The sequence below is a fragment of the Dromaius novaehollandiae genome, chromosome 7, assembly GCF_036370855.1.
Source record: "Dromaius novaehollandiae isolate bDroNov1 chromosome 7, bDroNov1.hap1, whole genome shotgun sequence".
Lineage (NCBI taxonomy): Eukaryota > Metazoa > Chordata > Aves > Casuariiformes > Dromaiidae > Dromaius > Dromaius novaehollandiae.
The window spans coordinates 27,270,679-27,289,408 of record NC_088104.1 but is presented as its reverse complement, the minus strand read 5'-3'; the positions used below and the strand labels follow the sequence as shown (position 1 = coordinate 27,289,408).

Below are 18,730 nucleotides of genomic sequence, written 5' to 3'. Positions count from 1 at the left end.
CAGAAGTAGCTTTATATCTTGCTTTTTTTCATTTATTTTCTGCTTCTCGTGTGATAAATCTTAGCAATTGGCATCCAGCTCCCCCCTCCTCCCCGTCATTCTCCACCCGTGACAGGCCAGCTATAGTTAGGGACAGCTGCCCGATTAATGCCTGTGACACAATGGGCAAGTCACAAACTTCCATTAGACTTGTGGGCTGAAGTCTCTGAAGTATTAGGATGTATAGTTCCTTTAGCATTTCTCATTGTGTTTTCCAGGAAATGGTGAAAAGCTGAGCGATGTTTAGGTTTTTCTGAAGATTAAAAGCCATTTACCCTCCTTGGTGCAATTGCTGGTGTTGATAGGAGCTGTGTATGTGCACTCTGTGGGGTCAGTTGAATCAAGTCTGAGTTGAATCTGGTTTTCCACTGAGGCTAAAAGAGAAGAGTGACAGCAGCTGCAGACCTTTGACATACGAGCCATCATATCTGAAACAAGGCGATCTAATTTCACATACTGCTCTGAGGAAAGCCTCTGGCCTTTTAAATGATCACTAGCAAATGTATGTGCATAAGCCAGTGAAATAAACTAAAATAAACTCTCACTCATCTCTTGTTTCCCTCAAAGAAACTAGCAGATAAGACTTCTGTGTTCTGAATGCAAAATACTGTTCTGCAGACCTGGTTATATTTACAGAGTGCTGTCAGATAGATTTTATTATTCTCTATACTTAGGTGGGATGAAGAGCTTAAACTAACTGGGGATCACAAAGCTGGTGAGAGAATTCCCTTCTTTTTCATTACACTGAGTGAATACCATCTATCCACTGCTGAAATCATGTGGTAGCATTCTACTGGGTGAAATGAAAATAAAAAAATATATCCCTTGACGGATAAACATTAGTATGTAGTAATACTACTAATAATAGGAACAATAAGGGATTGTTAGCTGTTCCACTAGCAGTAGTTACAAAATGAGCATTCATTACTCCCTGGATTTTGAAAAAATGTTTCTATGACCCTCTAATGTAAAAAATGTCTCAAATATGTTAGTTGAATATCACATTGCAGGTATGACCTAAACTTATTAACGCTAATCAAATAGGTAAATTTACTTTCATTTATACGTGTCTGGAGAAACGGACCATAAAGCATTTTGACTGGTATATTTCTTTTATATCACTTCCTTTAGATAAATATAAATTAGCATAATTTATTCTACACTCTCAAAAAAGCAAATGATGTCAACCCAAAGAATGTGAAATTCTCAAAAAAATCCTTCAGTCCTTTTTATGTTCTTCCATTTCAAATTTTATAAATGATTTGAAGATGTTTTCATAGAATTCAAATATAACCAAAATAGTACCTTATAAAATACCAGAAACATCTTTTAATCAAGTTTTTTGTATATGTTATAAACAGAAAATGTTCTCATATCTGTTCCTTAAAGGCATTTAAAAATAGCTTTAATATATAAAAAGACATCTTTGCATTTGTAAATAAAACTAAAAATTACATAACTTTCAGAGAAAAAGCATTGAAATAATAGTATTTTATACTCAATAAAAATTCATAATGCTTTAAAGATAATTTAGCTGTGTGCTTGATATGCTTATTTATAGTACATGACTAACATAAAGACCGAGATGGTTGATTAAGACATACCTGTAAAATTAGATTAAAGCAAACAGATAATTGGAGTTTTTTTAAAAAAAAAAAAAGTAAAAATATAGAAACCATGTATTATAACTAGTTGCCATGGTAAAAAACCACTGTTTTTAAACTATGTTGATCATATATGACCTTTCTTTTTTGCGTGTATTAAAATCATTCTGGCAAATTGTCTAGCAATGCATCAAATCAATATGTGTTTCAGTTGAACTGTAGCTTCCTAGAACTTCATCAGTATTGTTCCTATCACTCTGTTTTTTAAAAAATGTTATGGATTAAAAGAAAATATAACCATGTTATTTAGATACTGTTCTACTCATGTAGCAGAAGAAATCTGTTGCAAATCTAATGTAACTAAATTAAACAGTAATTGTCTCAGCTGATGTTGGTCCACTTGAAAAGTCTTGAAATGCATGGATTCTTCATAATCAGAGCTGATAGTTCACCTTAATTTATATCAGTATAAGAATTTTTTTCTCTCTTACTGTTTGCTGCACCAAGCCAGTACTGACAGGTAATGGTACTCTCCTGTGGCACCCATGCTGTATGTAGCTGCAGTTAGATGAGGTTTTTTCTGGGTATCTGTTAGGCAGAACTCTACTATACCACCATACTCATACGATCTTTATTTTAAATGCAAATACTCCTATAATCTATGTCCTGATCCTGCAAAGAGCTGGATTCATCTTTTTTTGTTGTGAATAATCCTACTAAGATTTTTGGACTAAAACAGTGTATAAAATTAAGGCCCAGTGTAACTTCTTTTCAGAACCAGGGCTTCCAATATTATTCCATTGCTGATAAATATTATTTCTCTCCAGCTTATTTCCTCCTCATAAATATTATTGCAGGGTTGTCCATAGCTTTTATAATGACTCACAGAATAATTTAGATCGGAAGGGGCCTCATCTAGTCTTAAAAAAAATTTTTGGCAAATATCAACTTTCTTCTCTCCTCTGAATGACTGCTGAACATTAGTTCTTGATATAGTGATAAATTCCTATTTGACACCCCCCCACCCTGCCTCAAAAAATGATGTAAATTAAATGTAGGAGAAAGGTATGTTAAAAAAATTCAAATCTACTTGCCCAACCCTAGTTACACTGGTTTTCTGGAAAGTAAGCATGGGTAGTCATTTCCATGGCTATCATTTCCACCAAGTGGAATACATACAGTTTCTGAAGGTGGTGTTCTGCCTGCAGTTAAAAGCAATGGGAACCCTATAATGAGGTTTTTCACAGGATCTCTGAACAAGGATCTAATCATCCTTTGTCTCAGTCTTTTTTGCACCAGCTGTTCTGGGAACAACACTCAGCATTCAGAGTGAATAAAGATCCTTATGTGACTGCTGTGTTCATGCTGTAGACGTGTTGTCTATAGTCAGCTGTAATCTAGCAGAAACAAATTGTACTACCAATATATTTTCAAATATTTATAACCAATATTGTTTAATGTAGATTCAGCAAGATTGAGTTTCCAGTACTGGAAAGAAATTATGAGGCAATAAGGATGCTTTATGATATGCTTTACAATATTATTAATTTCTGTATCAAGTTCTCACTGTTCGGATTGTGGTCTTTTAAATTCCTCTTGAGAAAAGTTATATTAAAGTGTACTGCTTTGTTTTTTACTGAAAAATATGCTTGCTCTATTTCAGCTCAGAGAATCATTTAAGGATCTCAAAAAGAAATTCAACAATTTGAAGTTTAACTATACTAAGAAAACTGAAAAAGCTCGAAATTTGAAAGTACTTAAAATACAGATTCAGCAAGTTGATATGTGTGCTGAGAAAATACAGGTAATTTTAGAACTCTTAGTCTTGATGAAGGCTTCTCTGGTTAAAATGTTCTGGCCTATGCCAAGCATATCAGACAAGATGCAAAGTATATTGTGAGTCTTCCTGTCAGTCAGTGTGATCTCCTTTGTCTTGGTCACCGACAGAGACATTTTTCATTGGTTCTCTTCCGTTCATTCTCCCAGTTCTTCTAGTACGATGATCTCATCCTGCTTCCTGACTTCCCTGTGTTCATTTCCATTACCCTCCTTTATTTTTTTCTTTAACCTGCAATTTTTTCTGCTTCTATTCCTTCAGTCTGTGTGACTTAGTCTTCCATCTCCTTACAAAACAAAACAAACACCCCAGCAAAATCACTAAGAAGAAATGCATTTTTGTTGTCTCTTGCATACCAGTTGCTTTCCTGTCTTTCTCATTTCATCGTGTAAGCCCCCAGAACCTTCCTCTGCATTCACTGTCTGACATGATTGTACACATTTCCACCTTTAGAACACTTTTAGCCTCACTCATTCCTTGTACTCATCTGAAACTCCTCTTCCTAAACCCTCCAATGACCTTTTTAGTAAACAAATTATCTTCCAGGAGCCAGCCAGCCAGAGATATCCTTTTTCATTTCACTTGCCTTGCCATCTTCCTTCTTTTTGCATTGTTTGTAAAATGTCTAACACAGTGAAGTCGTGATCAACTGATGAGACCAGTGTTCCCAGAATCTGAAATATATAAATGTTTATATGTATACCATCTTATCCCAAAGCCTACATGTCATCTTTATACTAGACACCATCATTATAAAATACTAGTATGAATATTTGTTTCTCTGGGTCTTTGGGATTATGCTCGATTGTCAGTGATGTTGCTTGCATCAGATTTTTAAACCATATGTTAATACTGTAGGATGTAAACAACTGTGGTCCTTAAATCAACTTGAATTTAGTTGGGGTGAGACTCCAAAGGCTTAGTAATAATTTTTTTCCTTTGAAGATTCAATGAAAGTTTTGCTCAAGCTTAAATAATATGATCCCATGTCTTATTACTGCAAATATTTGTTTATTTATAAGCTGAACCTTTAACTCAATTCCACCTTTAACAAGTACAGGTTATGTTTTGTTTCTAAAAACAGAAATATTTTTATTGCAGTATTTAACATTGCTACATCTTTCAAACAGATTCTTAAAAAGAAGATGGATAATTTAGAGAAGAAAGTCATTGGTTCTGTGGCAAACCAACCTACTGCTAAAGTCAAAGTCCTGTTAGGGTCAGTCAGTGAGTTACAGAAACAGCTGAGTGACTTTGGCAAAGTTGTGGAGGATTACAAGCAAAATCTGGATCTCGTGGAGCATCTGCAACAGATGATGGAAGAGGTACTAGTAAACCTGAGATCCCCACTGTGGCTGTAATAAGGAGCCAGGACTGCAGTAGATAAAAGTGCTTATAACTACCGCAGGCAAAATATGTGGTTTCCAAAAGTAGTAGCTTAGTGAAAATCTGGATTTTCTTCTATTTTTTCTTTGTAATTTTGTAGAGAAAGGGGAAAAAACAAATACAACTTTACCATATTTTTGCTCTGCTACTTGAAAGAATGGGGTCTCTACCTCCATATGACATTCATAGTGATTCAACATATTAACGATCATACTTCTGAGCACGTATATATCCAGATCACCACAGGACCCACTTTGCTAGTTGTGAGCAAGAGCTGTCTGTGTGGTATGTAAATCCAGAAATGTAATGTAAAATATTCAGTTCCTTAACAAGCAGCATATAAAATTCTTTAATTTCTAATTGGTAAATATGTATATTTTTACTGAAGTGCAATCTGCTTAAGTCTTTCTGGAGAATTCGCTAGCCTTGTTTTAATATAACCAAGGACTACCTTATGCATTATCTTTTATTTAAAAAAAAGTGTAACAGTATTTTCTCTCTTGCCATGTTGTGTTGGTGCATCTGTTGTGAGTCAAGCACATTCCTGTCATCGTTGTTTATTTTTAGAATTAATTCTGTACAGATCTCCACAGTGATCTAAACACATGATGAGTAAATTGCCTTAATAATGGATCATAATACTAAATTTTGGTCTAAAAGAAGTTATCAGTGTCCAGTGGTCTGACAAATGTGTCATTTCATATATTGTTAGCAAAACAATTTGGTAACAGCTGTGCATTTACATTTTTTTAACCTCCCTTTTCTTTGGAGGAAAGAAATTATTTTCCATAGCTAAACTTTAAGATATTATTTACTCTGGAAGTGTAAAGCGGCACCTCTTTCTTACTCAACAGTTTTCTTTCAGAAGACAGGCCCAGTCTTAAACCCTAATTTTAATGATGATTAAAAATTGTGATTATTAGTTGCTTGCCATAAAGCTGCAATACAGATAATACTGCAGTGAATACCAAATTCTGTCCTACTCTGTGTATTGTTAACCAAAAGTGATTATTAAGAGTATGTTCTAAAGCCCATTTTTGTCAGTAGAAGGACCCTCAGCAACTTTAATGGTTGCTGAGAATAAACCCTGTTTCCCAGTAGACTCAATCTAATCAACCTTGCTGCCTTTATACAGGCATAACTGTGGCCAGGATATGAAGTCTGGGGAATTAGCCAGCTGATATTCGAGATGGAAAGAACTCAGGGATAAAACATGTATTTGCAGAAGCATTAACTAATAAAGAACCTCACTGTGCTTGTAAAATGAGCATGGATCTAGTGTTTAAAGAAAATTCAACAGCTATTAATGTCTGAAACAATATTGGTAATGAACAAATGTTTTCTAGGTTAAATTGTTATCAGAAAATGTAAGGTGTACAGTATGTCACTGATTATTGAAAGTTTAAAGAGTAGTCCTGTCTATTCTACAAAGCTTGAACTGCTGATTTCATCGTGATGCAGTTTTTAATGCAGTGTTTTTATCCTTCCAAATGCACCTCAGTGTCAATTTTGGTTTGAAGATGTGAGTGCAACAGTTATTAGAGTTCGCAAGTATTCTTCAGAGTGTAAAACAAGAGAAGCAATAGAGTCTCTCTACAAGCAATTCAATAAGTTTATTGAGCCCACAGTGCCTCAACAAGAAGAAAAAATTCAGGAGATTACAGAGCTTGCTAAACGCTTATATGGTGAGGAGCTGTCTGGTAATGTACTGTGTAAAAACCATGATAGCTTAGGATAGGAGAAAGCAGATTCCTAGATTTGTTGATTTAAGAAGAAAATCCCATGAAGAATCAAGTGCTGTGTTAGAGTAATGACTGGGAGAGATGAAGTATTACAGAACAAGTATTTAAAAAATACAAATACGAAAAAAACTGTAAAGCCTGGTAGTTGCTTGGTTTTCTGTATACAGTCTGAGTTCACCTTGAAATTTAAGTGTGAATGTCCTTGTAATATTTATGAGTTTGGAAATAAGACTTCATGGCTTATGCTATCTCCTAACAGGCAAGCCTTCGAAGTCAAAATTTATTACCATGATATATCTCACTGCAGAGTCAATTTTTTTACAATAATGCTGTCATTACCTAGTGATATTTGATTGTTAACTTTCTGAAGTATTATATTAACACAAAATATAGATTCTTCTGTAAATAGTTTTTTGTTTGCAAGTGTATTGATTTGGAACATTATTGACCGAGGAGACTGGGGGTCAACAAATTTGAAGATTTGCTTATTTCTTCTGCTCGTAATGTGTATATAGCTGGTGAAGTTACTTTATCCAAAGTTAGCGTCTATCCAAATGTGCAAGGATAATATGTAGCCTATAAAGAAAAGTAGTAAATCTGATGAAATGTTACCAAAATCAAACCGTACTCTAAAGTCCCTCTAATTTAGTGTCAAAAAGCCTATATAGAGACTGCAGATGGCCCTTATTTTTTTCTATCTTCTCAATATTTTAAACAATCCTATACCAGCTGATTAGGAAGACTGAGAGAAAGGAGTTGCTTTGTGTTCTTTAAGTCTTTACACGGGAAAAGGCTTCCCCACCCCACTTTTTTTTCTTCTTCTTTTCCTCCCCTCTCTCTTATAATTGGGATCTAACTATCTGTTAGGTATATAGTCAGGCTGCTAATTCAGGGGATGCCTTAGGAGGCCACTGTCTTCTTCATCAATGTCACTAACCAGATAGAAATTATTTTGATCAGGGAGAAGCCCAGTGGAAGACCTGCAGAGACTATGAGGGCCCATCTCAACTAAGGCAGTAATAGGTAGAAAAGCATGTTGCTCTGTATCATAAAACTCCTTCAGCAAAACAAAACACAGAGAAAAATATAATTATTGTAGTATTGTGGGGTTACAAAGTACATTGATTGTTAAATGTCTATTTGAGGCATTCCATTTTACTTTTATGCTATTTTTCCTTTGCAGGTATTGAAGAAGGAAAGAAGTACGCTGAAAAAACCATATCAAAGTACAAAGAAGTCCTTAATTCTATTGATGAGTTGTGTAGATCTCTGGAAGAATTTAAGGATATTCAGGTATTTTTCTTTTACTTGGAGATTATATTGCAACTGCATCAAAATATCAGTTTTAGTGTCTGAATCAGTACTTTTAACATAGGATCGTTGACGGTAGTATGAAGCATCTCTTAATTGTTCACTTTTCCAGACTTACATTAGGTAATGATCATAAGGAATCAATGCAGTGTTTCTTGTTAGTTCATTAAATACTCCTCCTATATTTCTTTTTCTCTACTTCTTTCAGGCCTGTTGGAACTTTCAAGTAACCTTTAGGGGAAAAAGTCACTGTTTCTCTCTTTGAGTATCTAGACAAATACTCTTTCCTTTTTCCACTTCCCCTGGTACTGAAATGTAGAGAGATGCCTGATGTATAGAATGCTGAACAGCCTAGCTTGGCTTCTTGTCTGCCTTGCTATAGGAAAAATCATCCCTAGAAACAAGTTGTGTTAAAATTAGTCATTTAAATTAGAAAAGCCTGAATTGTAACATAATATTAAAGAGAACAACGATATTTTAGTTTCATATTCTGATAAGCTTCTTTAATTAAGCATGATTAACTAGAACGTATCAACTGAGGAGGAATTATGCAAAGACAGCAGGTGGCGGATAGATTTCCTTAATAAAGACTCAGTTTACTCAGTTACTTACTCCATCATCCACTCCAAAAAAAGGAATGCATCAAAAATCTGCCACATATGACCATAGGTGATGGGGTAATTCTTTTGTGAAGTTAAGAATTAAGATATTTAAATATCCTGTTTTTGTTGACATTGAATGTTGTCTCACTTATCTTTGGTGGAATTAGTCATTATTTCTCATAATATAAAATCTGAGTAACACTCAAAGAAATTATCCATTAATGCGTTTAAAAGCAATATGAGATTCAGAAAGTACAAATGAGTTCCAAAAGTCGTTAGACAAATGAATGGAAAAAAATCTTAACAAGACTGTCAAGCTCAATTTCTGAATGCAAATTCTAGCTTAAGTGTTCATATTCTGCTGGTTGCATGAATCTGTAAAATTGATCACTTTGTCTTATAGCTGTACTTCATTTTTTTCCTTAGGTATCTGTTACTGATCATTGTTAAAGTCTTGATACAGGATTAGGGGAATCCCTCTGATTAGTAGTGTGGCCATTCTTGTGTTAGTATCTCTTTTCCATTTACAAGCTCCACATTTGTTTGGTTTTTCTTTTTTTTCCTCCCTTCTGGAAGAATCTTTCAAGGGGAAACAATGTTATTTTGGAATTACAAAGATACATACAGCTCTGTAGTTAAGGGACGCCCAAAACTGATAACGTAGGGATGCACAGGAAAAGAAGCCCTGAGGGAAAGCAGCAGTGTCTTCCTTCTACATGTTCAGGAGCAAGGAGCGGCTGTGAGATTAAACAATTTACTATATTGCTTTAAAAATCACCCTGAGCATAGATGAAACTCTTTTAAAACTTGTGTGTGCCCTGTTTAATGTTTTTCTCCTCTTTCCAGAAGGGACTTCTCCAGAAAGAGATGTGGGAGGATGAGGTAGAAATGCACTGTCAGATCACGTAATAGGGAATTTTTGAGAAGCAGGAACAGCTAGTGGGAAACTGGCAGGGCATGAAAGAGGATTGAAGCTTGAGAGTGAAAAGGAGTACAGGAGATGAGAAGTGCAGAGGACTGTGGACAGAGGGGTACAGAAAAAGCAGGAGTTTGTTTGGGATTTCATGAAAACTTGCATTGCTAGCATAAAGAAACTTTAGCGCAAATGACAATTAGGTTTCTCAACACTCCCTTCCCTGTCCGCACATGTTATATAAGTGCTATTGTCTGCAGGACAATAGGAGCCCCTGATCTCAGAACAGAGCTTCATCCTTTAATCTGTTTTGCCAGTTCAATATAAGCTGGACCATTTCAAGAGAAGTAGAATTTCAAAATGCTTGTAATATTTTATTTTGACTAATTTTGCTAACTGTAAAGGTATCTGTCTTTAACAAAGTGTTGCTTGGAGAACTCATTCTTTTCCAGCCAGAACCATTTGTGCACTATTTACTGATTATTGTAATTTCTTATTTAGATAATTCCTGACAATTGTTAAAAGAAAAAACTAAATCTAATCAGTCAAAAGGAATAGTATCAAAAGTGAATTTTCTGCAACAGAGTTATTTTCTAACTTTTTTTCAAATGAACTCTGTTCGTTTTTACAATATGTTGTATTCTGAGAGCTAAAACTAATTCTTTACTGTAGATTTCCAGTATATCTGAGTAGTTGATGTCTGTATCTTTCAATGGGTAATTCATTCAGCAAATTATTCAGACAGATTGGTACCCTGAATGTGGATTGCCGTGACTATGAATTCAGTTTCAGTTCCTGTCATTTTTGAAGAGTAACAGAATGAAGGGGAAATGACACAATGCACAAACATTCCTGATTTTACCTGGCTGTAGAATTTCAGAAAAAAACACTCTTGGATTTTTCAAGTGAAACAGTAAAGATTCCTTTTTCCAAGGAAAAAAACAAGATTGAATTGGATAGAATTTTTACATATTTAATGCTAGGATGGAAAATAGTAAGATAACACTTTATTATAAGAACTTATTTAGAACTGTAACTTTAAGCCAGAGAGCTGAAGATGTGAAATATATAAAACTGTAACAATGGAACTTCTGCTTTTTCTTACCTCGTACCACTGTGATATTCTTTGAAATCTCTAGATTTCTGTTATGACAATTTTAAAAGATTCATGAAGTCTTCACAAAATACAGTATATTTTTTCCAGATTTCTGTTATGTTTGTATTTGTTTTTAACAAGTTATGCAGTCTTTGAGGTTTAAGCTAGGAATAAGTATTAGCCAAAAAGAATGATAAGTAGCTGATGAAAGCTGAGTTACCTCCATTCACAGTGGATATGGACTACTCAGCTAGGAAGTAGAGAGATAGAGTGAAAAGCATGTACCAAGGCAAATTGATATTCTACCTGGTTATGTTTTATGCTTAGAAAACCTTTTCCCCTTGCCAGCTTTGAAACAAATTTTAACATTCTAGGCATTCCCAAATGATTCTTTCCTCTCCAGAACTGACCTCCTGAAATGTCCCTTTTTCATAATAGTTCAGCTTTCTTAATCCTTTATTTTCCCTTAGTTATCCTTGGTACAAATTGTTTAATTTTCCTCAAATTCTTGGGTTCATCAGTCTGTGGTGTCCTGCACTTTCCCCATCTCAGAAAAGTTCCCTTCAGCTTTGAAAAACTTGGTCTTTGCTTATCCTGGAATGAATCAGATTTGCTGAATATTTTTGCCATAAGGAATTTACACCTGTGCTGATGATATTTTAAAGATTAAATTTCACATTTTTTTTAACTACTGTGTTGTACAGAATGTAAGTCAGTGTGTAACTACCAATTACTACCTTACTTAATTTTCTTTTTACATGGCAGGAAGGTGAGTTTGCTGAAGAGTTGGCTGCTGTACAAAAAGCAGAAACAGTAAATGGTCAAGATGCATGTACGGATGTTATTAAAGACAAAGCAGGGGAACAAAGGCAAAAGGTTAGTTAGATTTTCTGGACTAGAACTCTGCTTCTTAAAAGGTTTGGTGGGCTGCTGGAGAGTTTATTGCTTTTTAATCTAGAGCCTCCCTTAGGATGGGCTTCATCAGTGTACTCACTGTATATTCCTTTCCTTTTTTTTTAGTCCCCTTTTACCTCCCAACCAAAAGCCATATTCTTCTTACTCCTTTTATTTTTCTCAGCCTTCCTTTTATTCACGTTTACATGGACTAGGCTGTGATCAGATGATAAGATTGATGATCACCTCTGAAACTAGTTTTCTGTTTTAGTCACCAAACTGTTGTTACTGTTCTCCATTTCTCTTCCTTACATATATGTCATCTTACATGGCACTACCTTTCCTTTTTTTGTACTCTTTTACCAGTGTTCCTTTTGGCCCATTACCACAGTATTTCTAATGCAGTCATCCTCGATGCGACCATTCCTCTATCTCTCAAGGAGGAACAGACTCTGCTTTCTCCTTTCTAATCAGTCTTATGGGATATGGAAAGTAATAAAGGGGACTACTGTTAGTATTTCCCAGAATACTAATATTTGAATTTCCCTAAGAGACAAGTTATAAATGTACTAGAATTATAAATACTTCCCTCAGAGCTCAGAATCTGCAGTAATTAATGGTAGGTAGGAATTATGATATTTTTTTCTCTGTTCAATTATGAAGATCTTCAGAAGGAAAAAAAAAGATTTTTTTAAATATTTTTCTTTCAGATGAGATCAGATGTATTACACTTGAATTCAGAAAGCATTACTGCGAAGAGAAACTATACTCTTCCTCCTTCTACCAACACTAAACAGGTATCTGCTGTTCATTTTGATATTAATTTTTTAAAATCAAATTGATAGATATGCTTGTGTACTCTCAAAAGAATTTTACCCCTTAATTCACTGCTTCTCAGAAATGACTGATACTGTTCTATACAAATTGATAGGCTCAGATTCTTTTCTCATTTACACTATTACCTATCCAATGCAAAATCAACACGTGATCATAATTGCTTCGCTTTTGCAACAGGTGAACAACAGGAAAGCAGTCATGCAAAAACAAGATGTAACACAACTACAGCTGTCAGTGATTCTGTATGACATCATGTCACACATAATCTGCACTGCAGTTGGTATGACACTGTACATCAAATAGATAACATCAAATAATAAATAAATCAATATCAAATAATATTTTCACCCTCATTTCAAAACACTTTAGTTACCTTTTAATTGCCCAAATCCCATTCAGGAGAAATCATAAATAAGTATGGATGATATGTTGATGACAATGCACAAAAGAAAACAAGATAGTGAAAGACTGTGTATGCATTTAGAAAGATGAAAATTCTAACAAACAAATGTGTTTTATTCATGGATATATGGTAATCAGTTATGAAAGTTTCAAATTGTCAATGAATAAATGTAGTCTTAGAAATGCAAGCAATGCAGGAAAAAAGCTTTGAAATGTATGAGGTTATTTCAGTTTACAGAACATTTTGAAACCTTGGGGTTATGGTTTATTTAATTAAATGTAAATAGTGTACTATGAAATCTTCTGGTAAGTTAGGTTGGATGGTAATACATTTAAGTCTTTACAGAGGAAGGATAAGTTGATGATTGATTTATAGCCTTAAAGGTTATATTTTGCAACCTGATAATGCAAACCAACACTACAAGACATTAAATTGTGAAATTTTGTAGCAATTCAGTTAACATTAACATTCTCTTCATTTAAACACAGAATGTCCTGCTCTCTGTGATGAGCCAAAACTTTATCTCCATTCCAAGTCAATGGGAGTTTCACTATTGAGTTGGAGCCCAGATTTCCCTCAAAATTTTGTGACCTCCAAAAAGCCACCTTCAGGTGCCTCACCCAGCATATGGCCGTAGCCATATTTCATATTTTGCTAGGCCACAGTCTTGTCAGTCCTTGCCAGACTGCCAAGGTGCCTCAGCTGCCAAGAGAAGTCAAGGGAATGTAAAACCTCAGATGTGAGGTACGGCAGCTATGACCCCTCCACCCTTTTCATCACTCCATACTTCACTCACAGAAGTAGCAGGTTCTTCTCACTGGGGCTTTTCTGTCTTCCATTTCCAGCCCTTTTGAGGAAAGGCCTGGCTGAGCCCCTCATTCAGTGGGCTAGCATTATCCAATTTTGTCTACACTTCTGAGAAGTTGCAAGCTAGTTTTGTTGTATTAATTTGCTTCAATATTGCTTCAGTTGTATTAATTTGCTTCAAGAACTATCACACTCTAAAAAACAGCCTAGACTTTCTCATGACACATTCCTCATCATGCTCCTTTGATCCCAGGTGACATACCAGGGCTGAAAGTCCTGCTGGTGGCCAAGCTTGTCTGACAGCATGCCCACTGTCCACCTGGCATTCTTTTTCCCCACTGCACCAGTATTTTCCCGAGTGTCATTTTCCAGCAATCTCTGGAGTAATTTTGTTCCGTTTCCTGACCCCCAGATGTGGTGACTATGAAACTGGCAGCACAGCCCTGCACTAGGACCCTAGATTAGTCAAGGGAAGATTCCCTCCATTGCCGTGGCCTTCCCACAGTCCTCCAAATGTACGTCAGCATGCGTACATGTGAACAGACTTGTTAGCAGGCAGAATGAATCTGAACCAATGGTTTTGTTCAGACAGTAGAGACTGGCTATTCAGGAATTTGACCTATGATTTTTAAATATACCTGCTCAGAATTTAATATTCTCGACTTCTTAATATTTAATCAGATTTGGTTTATTAAATTTGTTAGTGCAAGTCAGACCAAAATAGCCTGAAATCTGTTGCAGAAGTGTCTGTTAAAGTCTGCTAAAATATCAAGAGACTTACAAATCTGGTCAGGCTTAAAACTAAGAGAGTTACCTATAGCAATTGCTGCTTGTAAGATTAAAAGAGCTGGATGACAGTCAAATTTGTAAATGCATAGAAAAATTTATTGTATGAACATACTGGAATTAATCCCTAAAAATAAAAATTCCCTAGGACTAGCTGACAGTCAGAACCCCAATGAAAAAATTGAATACATACAGTAAAGAAGTAGTAACTCTCAGTAGATATCTTGGTTTCTTTGAGTAATTGGAAAAGGAGAAAATTGACAAATATTTCACCAAATTGGAAAGTGGATTATTACTTATCCTGTTTATACCCATGATATATTCATGTTGAGAGACATTTGGGGGATTGGAGTTCATCAGGGGATGTTTGCAGAAGAAAGTTTAATACCCAAACCTGAACCTGATCTTACTACTTTATTAAATGATTTAGATAAAGTAGATGCAGTAAAATTCCAGCGTTCTTCTACTTGTTTATCTATGGGTCTGGCACGGACCACATGGCTTTCAAATAACACAAGTATTAAGCTGGAAAAGGGAAGGTACGCATCCACTTTTATATTAAAACTGACATCTCTACAGGACCACAGCAATTTGGGGTTCTATTACTTCTTTTTATTTTTATTCTGTTAATTTTATGTGTGGGTTCAGTTATATTTAGAGCAATAAAGCAAAAAGATGTGCTGGATATTGCCAGAGATGCGGTTCTGAGAGCAATGATATCCTGAATATCACCCGGTTGATTTGGTGAACAACTATAGATGATAGGAACATTGCTTACTAGATTAAATATTTTTTTGTAGAACTTAACAACAATAGAATTCCATAAGAAAACATTTTGAACACCTTTACTAAGGGCCCTGGCACAAATGAAATAGGCCTGAATATGCGAGTATACAAAAGCCAAGAGGCACAAAAGTCATTAATAAATCAGATAAGGTCTTTGTTGCTTTGCCATTGAAATTAATGCACTCATATGCCACATCCACTTGTTCTCAAGTATGATGAGTGAGGTTTTTTCCTGGATCGAAGATAATAATTTTAACAAACAAGATCTTGTTCAAACAAGATCTTGAAACAACTGACACAAACAGAAAAATATAAAATGGTTGGAAAATATCTTAAATATGTTGGTTTAACTCCATAAATCTTGAACATGACTAGTGACCCTGTTTCTCCAAGAATCGAAATGCAATAGCTTGATTGCAATATAAAACTATACTAACAGTGTGTCTGTTTCCCATTTAGGTGTAATTATGCCACCTACTCCGTCTTTCCCCTAATTACAAATACTCTCATAAACAGCACCTAGAGGAAATCCACAGGTTGTCATTGTTTAGCAAAAAGGGTACTTTACATTTTATTATTACTGTTGTAATAGCCAGTATGTAAGTCCCTGGACTCTAATTTTTGTCAGTCTATTCAAGATATTCAGCATTCCAGTTACCTACTGCAAGCTGATGATTGTTTTCTACATATTTCCTCCTGCTTCTCAGATCTGATTAATTTAGCTTAATTACAAGAAATTTTTCTAATATTGTTGCTATCTTTTACATGAATAGTGGATCCCTAGAATGATAACTCCTTCTCTATGTTTCTTTTTCTTTCACTTCTCTTCCTTCCCCTCCTAATTTAAGGAAAGGAATAAACTGACTGATATTCCAATTATCTGCCCAGCTGGTGAGGATTTTGTTTCACAGGATACAGAGCTGTCATCTTCAGCCAAAGAGGATAGTTTACAGACTGAGTTCCTGGCAGAAGAAATACCCTCTGGAGATGAATATGAGTGTATATCACCTGATGATATCTCTTTGCCACCGCTTTCTGATACACCAGAATCCAACCTCTTGCATTCTGAAGCAGAGCTAGAAGAGCAGTGCTGCTGTAGTACTCATAGTCTGCATGTCAGTTCCTATAGCTTGCAAATGCAGAAAGACAGTAGTAGTAAAAAAGGAGCCGAAGCGTCTGATCTCTTAACAAATTCTGCTTATGCTGACTCTACAAATGATAGAATGGAAAGCCCATCAGATCAGTTTGAGAAGTTTCATATCTCTTCAATAGATTTTTGTTCAAAAGTCAGAGTGGAATCTCCTCTGACTTACAGTTTACAAGAAATACCTGAAGCTAGCACTGCTTCCTGCACAATAGATGCCAAACCAGCATATAGCATGATAAGTGAAGCATGCAAAACACAGTTGCAACACCTTGAACTTGATAAAAGCATGACAGAAACACAAGAACAATTGCATGACTTGAATAACTTTACTAAAACCCGGGATAGGCTGCATGCTTTGCCTGATGCATTCTCAGGTTTCGTGTTTCAATCAGACGCCACCAGAAGCTGTCAGAGGCAGATGGTCACCCGAGAAGAGATTAGAAGTGCATCAGAAAAGAACAGCATGGCCAGCCTTTCTGGACAGGCGCCTAACTTCTCCCAGCTTCTGTCTAACATAACCGTCATGGAAGGTTCTCCGGTAACTTTGGAAGTAGAAGTAACAGGATTCCCAGAGCCTACACTGACATGGTGGGTAGCTTATAATGAGAAGAAGTAAATATACCTACTAGTAAGACAAACTGAACCACTTACAACTATATTCATTAACCTATACACTAGAATAAATGGCTTGTGTCCTTTTCACTCCACACTTCTGCATGGCTCCCACTTTCAAAGTTGTTTTGACAATTAACCTACTTGAAATAATCTCTCCACACTTGATTTCATGAATAATGAAAGCATCAAACCACTGTAAGCATATCAAACATTTTTTAAACAAATACAGCATGTACTTTTTATGCTCATTCTCCCTCTGACGTTCCACATCTTTAGTAATTTGTGAAAAAATGCCCACTCCAGATTTACTGTAAGTTAACTCTTTTGCATTGTCTCAGCAACTTGCCATTACATATTTATATATATAAAACACACACACACACACACACACACACACACACACACACACACACACACACACACACACACACACACACACACACTAATATGTGTTTATAGCCACTACATATACACACGCGCATATCAGTTGTCAAAAACTGGAGAGATTTTACGTGTAAAAAAAGCCTAAATGTCTGTACTAGAGCACTGGTTTTGTATTAAATATTCACTCTCTCTCTTTCTGAATTGCTGTATGTCCAATGAGATTGCTTGGTACTGTATTTGTTAGAGATACTATAATATAAATACATTTTAAGATGACTTTTCAGAAGTCCTCTGCCAAAGATAGAGACTGAAATAGGGGCAGGATTTCAGCATTAGTCCTCTGTGTGCTAGCATATTTTGATAAAATTTTACTTCACTCGCCATGTTCTCATCTTTCCCAACAGAGGCCTTTCTTTCCATATATTAAATTTAGATATGCCTCCTAATAATGTTAACATCCAAACGTTTACAGTACTACAAAAGTGAAGCAGTTGTACTGTGCAGGAGACATACTAAAACATATTAATTGTGCAAACTATTTGTAAGCTTTTAGTAAGCTGAATTTTCTTCTATGACACTGAGAAAAATACTTCACACTGCAACCTTGGCAGTATACTCTGCTTATATCAATTAAGTAATTTAGTTTTCAGTCCTAGTACTCTATACTTGGAGGAACATTGCTGGTGAAACACGAGGTACCTTCAATTTTATTTTATCATTAGGAAGCCTTAATTTAGCCCAGAAATATATAAACTGTTGATATATGGTCTTTTAAACAACAACATGCAACTGATGGCATTTTGCACATTAGAAATTTATGAAAATAGAAATGATGCTTTTATAATTAAAAAATTTAGTATCATAACACCAATACCATGTTATCTTTTACTGATGTAGACATTTTATCAGATGTATATGTGGAAAAATACTTTTGCGTTTGGGTTAGGTTAAATATGCCGAAACATAGGTTAGGCCTATGCTCAAACACCATCAGCCAACTGCAGCCAGTTTTCTCTCACTTCCAGTGGGTAAATCAGGAATAAATACCAATTAATACAGGCTGAAAGATCCTCAAGTGTTAGAATATGACACCAGTTCATTGAAATAACTCCTGTCACACTGTTGATGTATACTTTTTGATGGTCTGAACTAAGTAAATGTGAGGGAGGTGGGGTGGAGGAACAAGTCCTGGACTGTCTTTTGTATCTGAAGACAAGTTCAGAAAGTTTATATGTTGCTTGTTCATCTTAAGACCCTATTCCCCTGGGCTGAATATGGATTAATTCAACACGTTATATAGAAAAATGTTGTTTCAACACAAAACTGAGGGTCCAGTCCTTTATGCTACTCTCTCCAGTACTGCAGACTCCAACAATTGGGTCATTTAAATATACATCCATATTGATATATAACTGTATAAAAATGAGGGATGAGGACACTGCAGCTAGCTCCATCTCCTGCTGCAAAGTTAGTGTTATAGAGGTTGTCTGAATTTGGAAAGTTCTGCTCAGCATACAGTGATACAAATCTGACTTGAAACC

At 35.4% G+C, this 18,730-nt stretch overlaps 1 protein-coding gene across 1 annotated transcript in view; it reads left to right on the top strand.

Annotated features, from left to right (window-relative positions):
- CCDC141 (coiled-coil domain containing 141) overlaps nt 1-18,730 on the top strand; it is a 104,306-nt gene that overhangs the window by 71,984 nt on the left and 13,592 nt on the right. Inside the window, exons 19-25 of the mRNA XM_026111216.2 lie at nt 3,307-3,447; nt 4,611-4,805; nt 6,368-6,551; nt 7,792-7,901; nt 11,296-11,406; nt 12,135-12,221; nt 15,892-16,778. Coding sequence (XP_025967001.2) covers nt 3,307-3,447; nt 4,611-4,805; nt 6,368-6,551; nt 7,792-7,901; nt 11,296-11,406; nt 12,135-12,221; nt 15,892-16,778 — 1,715 coding nt within the window. The remainder of the gene's footprint in view (nt 1-3,306; nt 3,448-4,610; nt 4,806-6,367; nt 6,552-7,791; nt 7,902-11,295; nt 11,407-12,134; nt 12,222-15,891; nt 16,779-18,730) is intronic.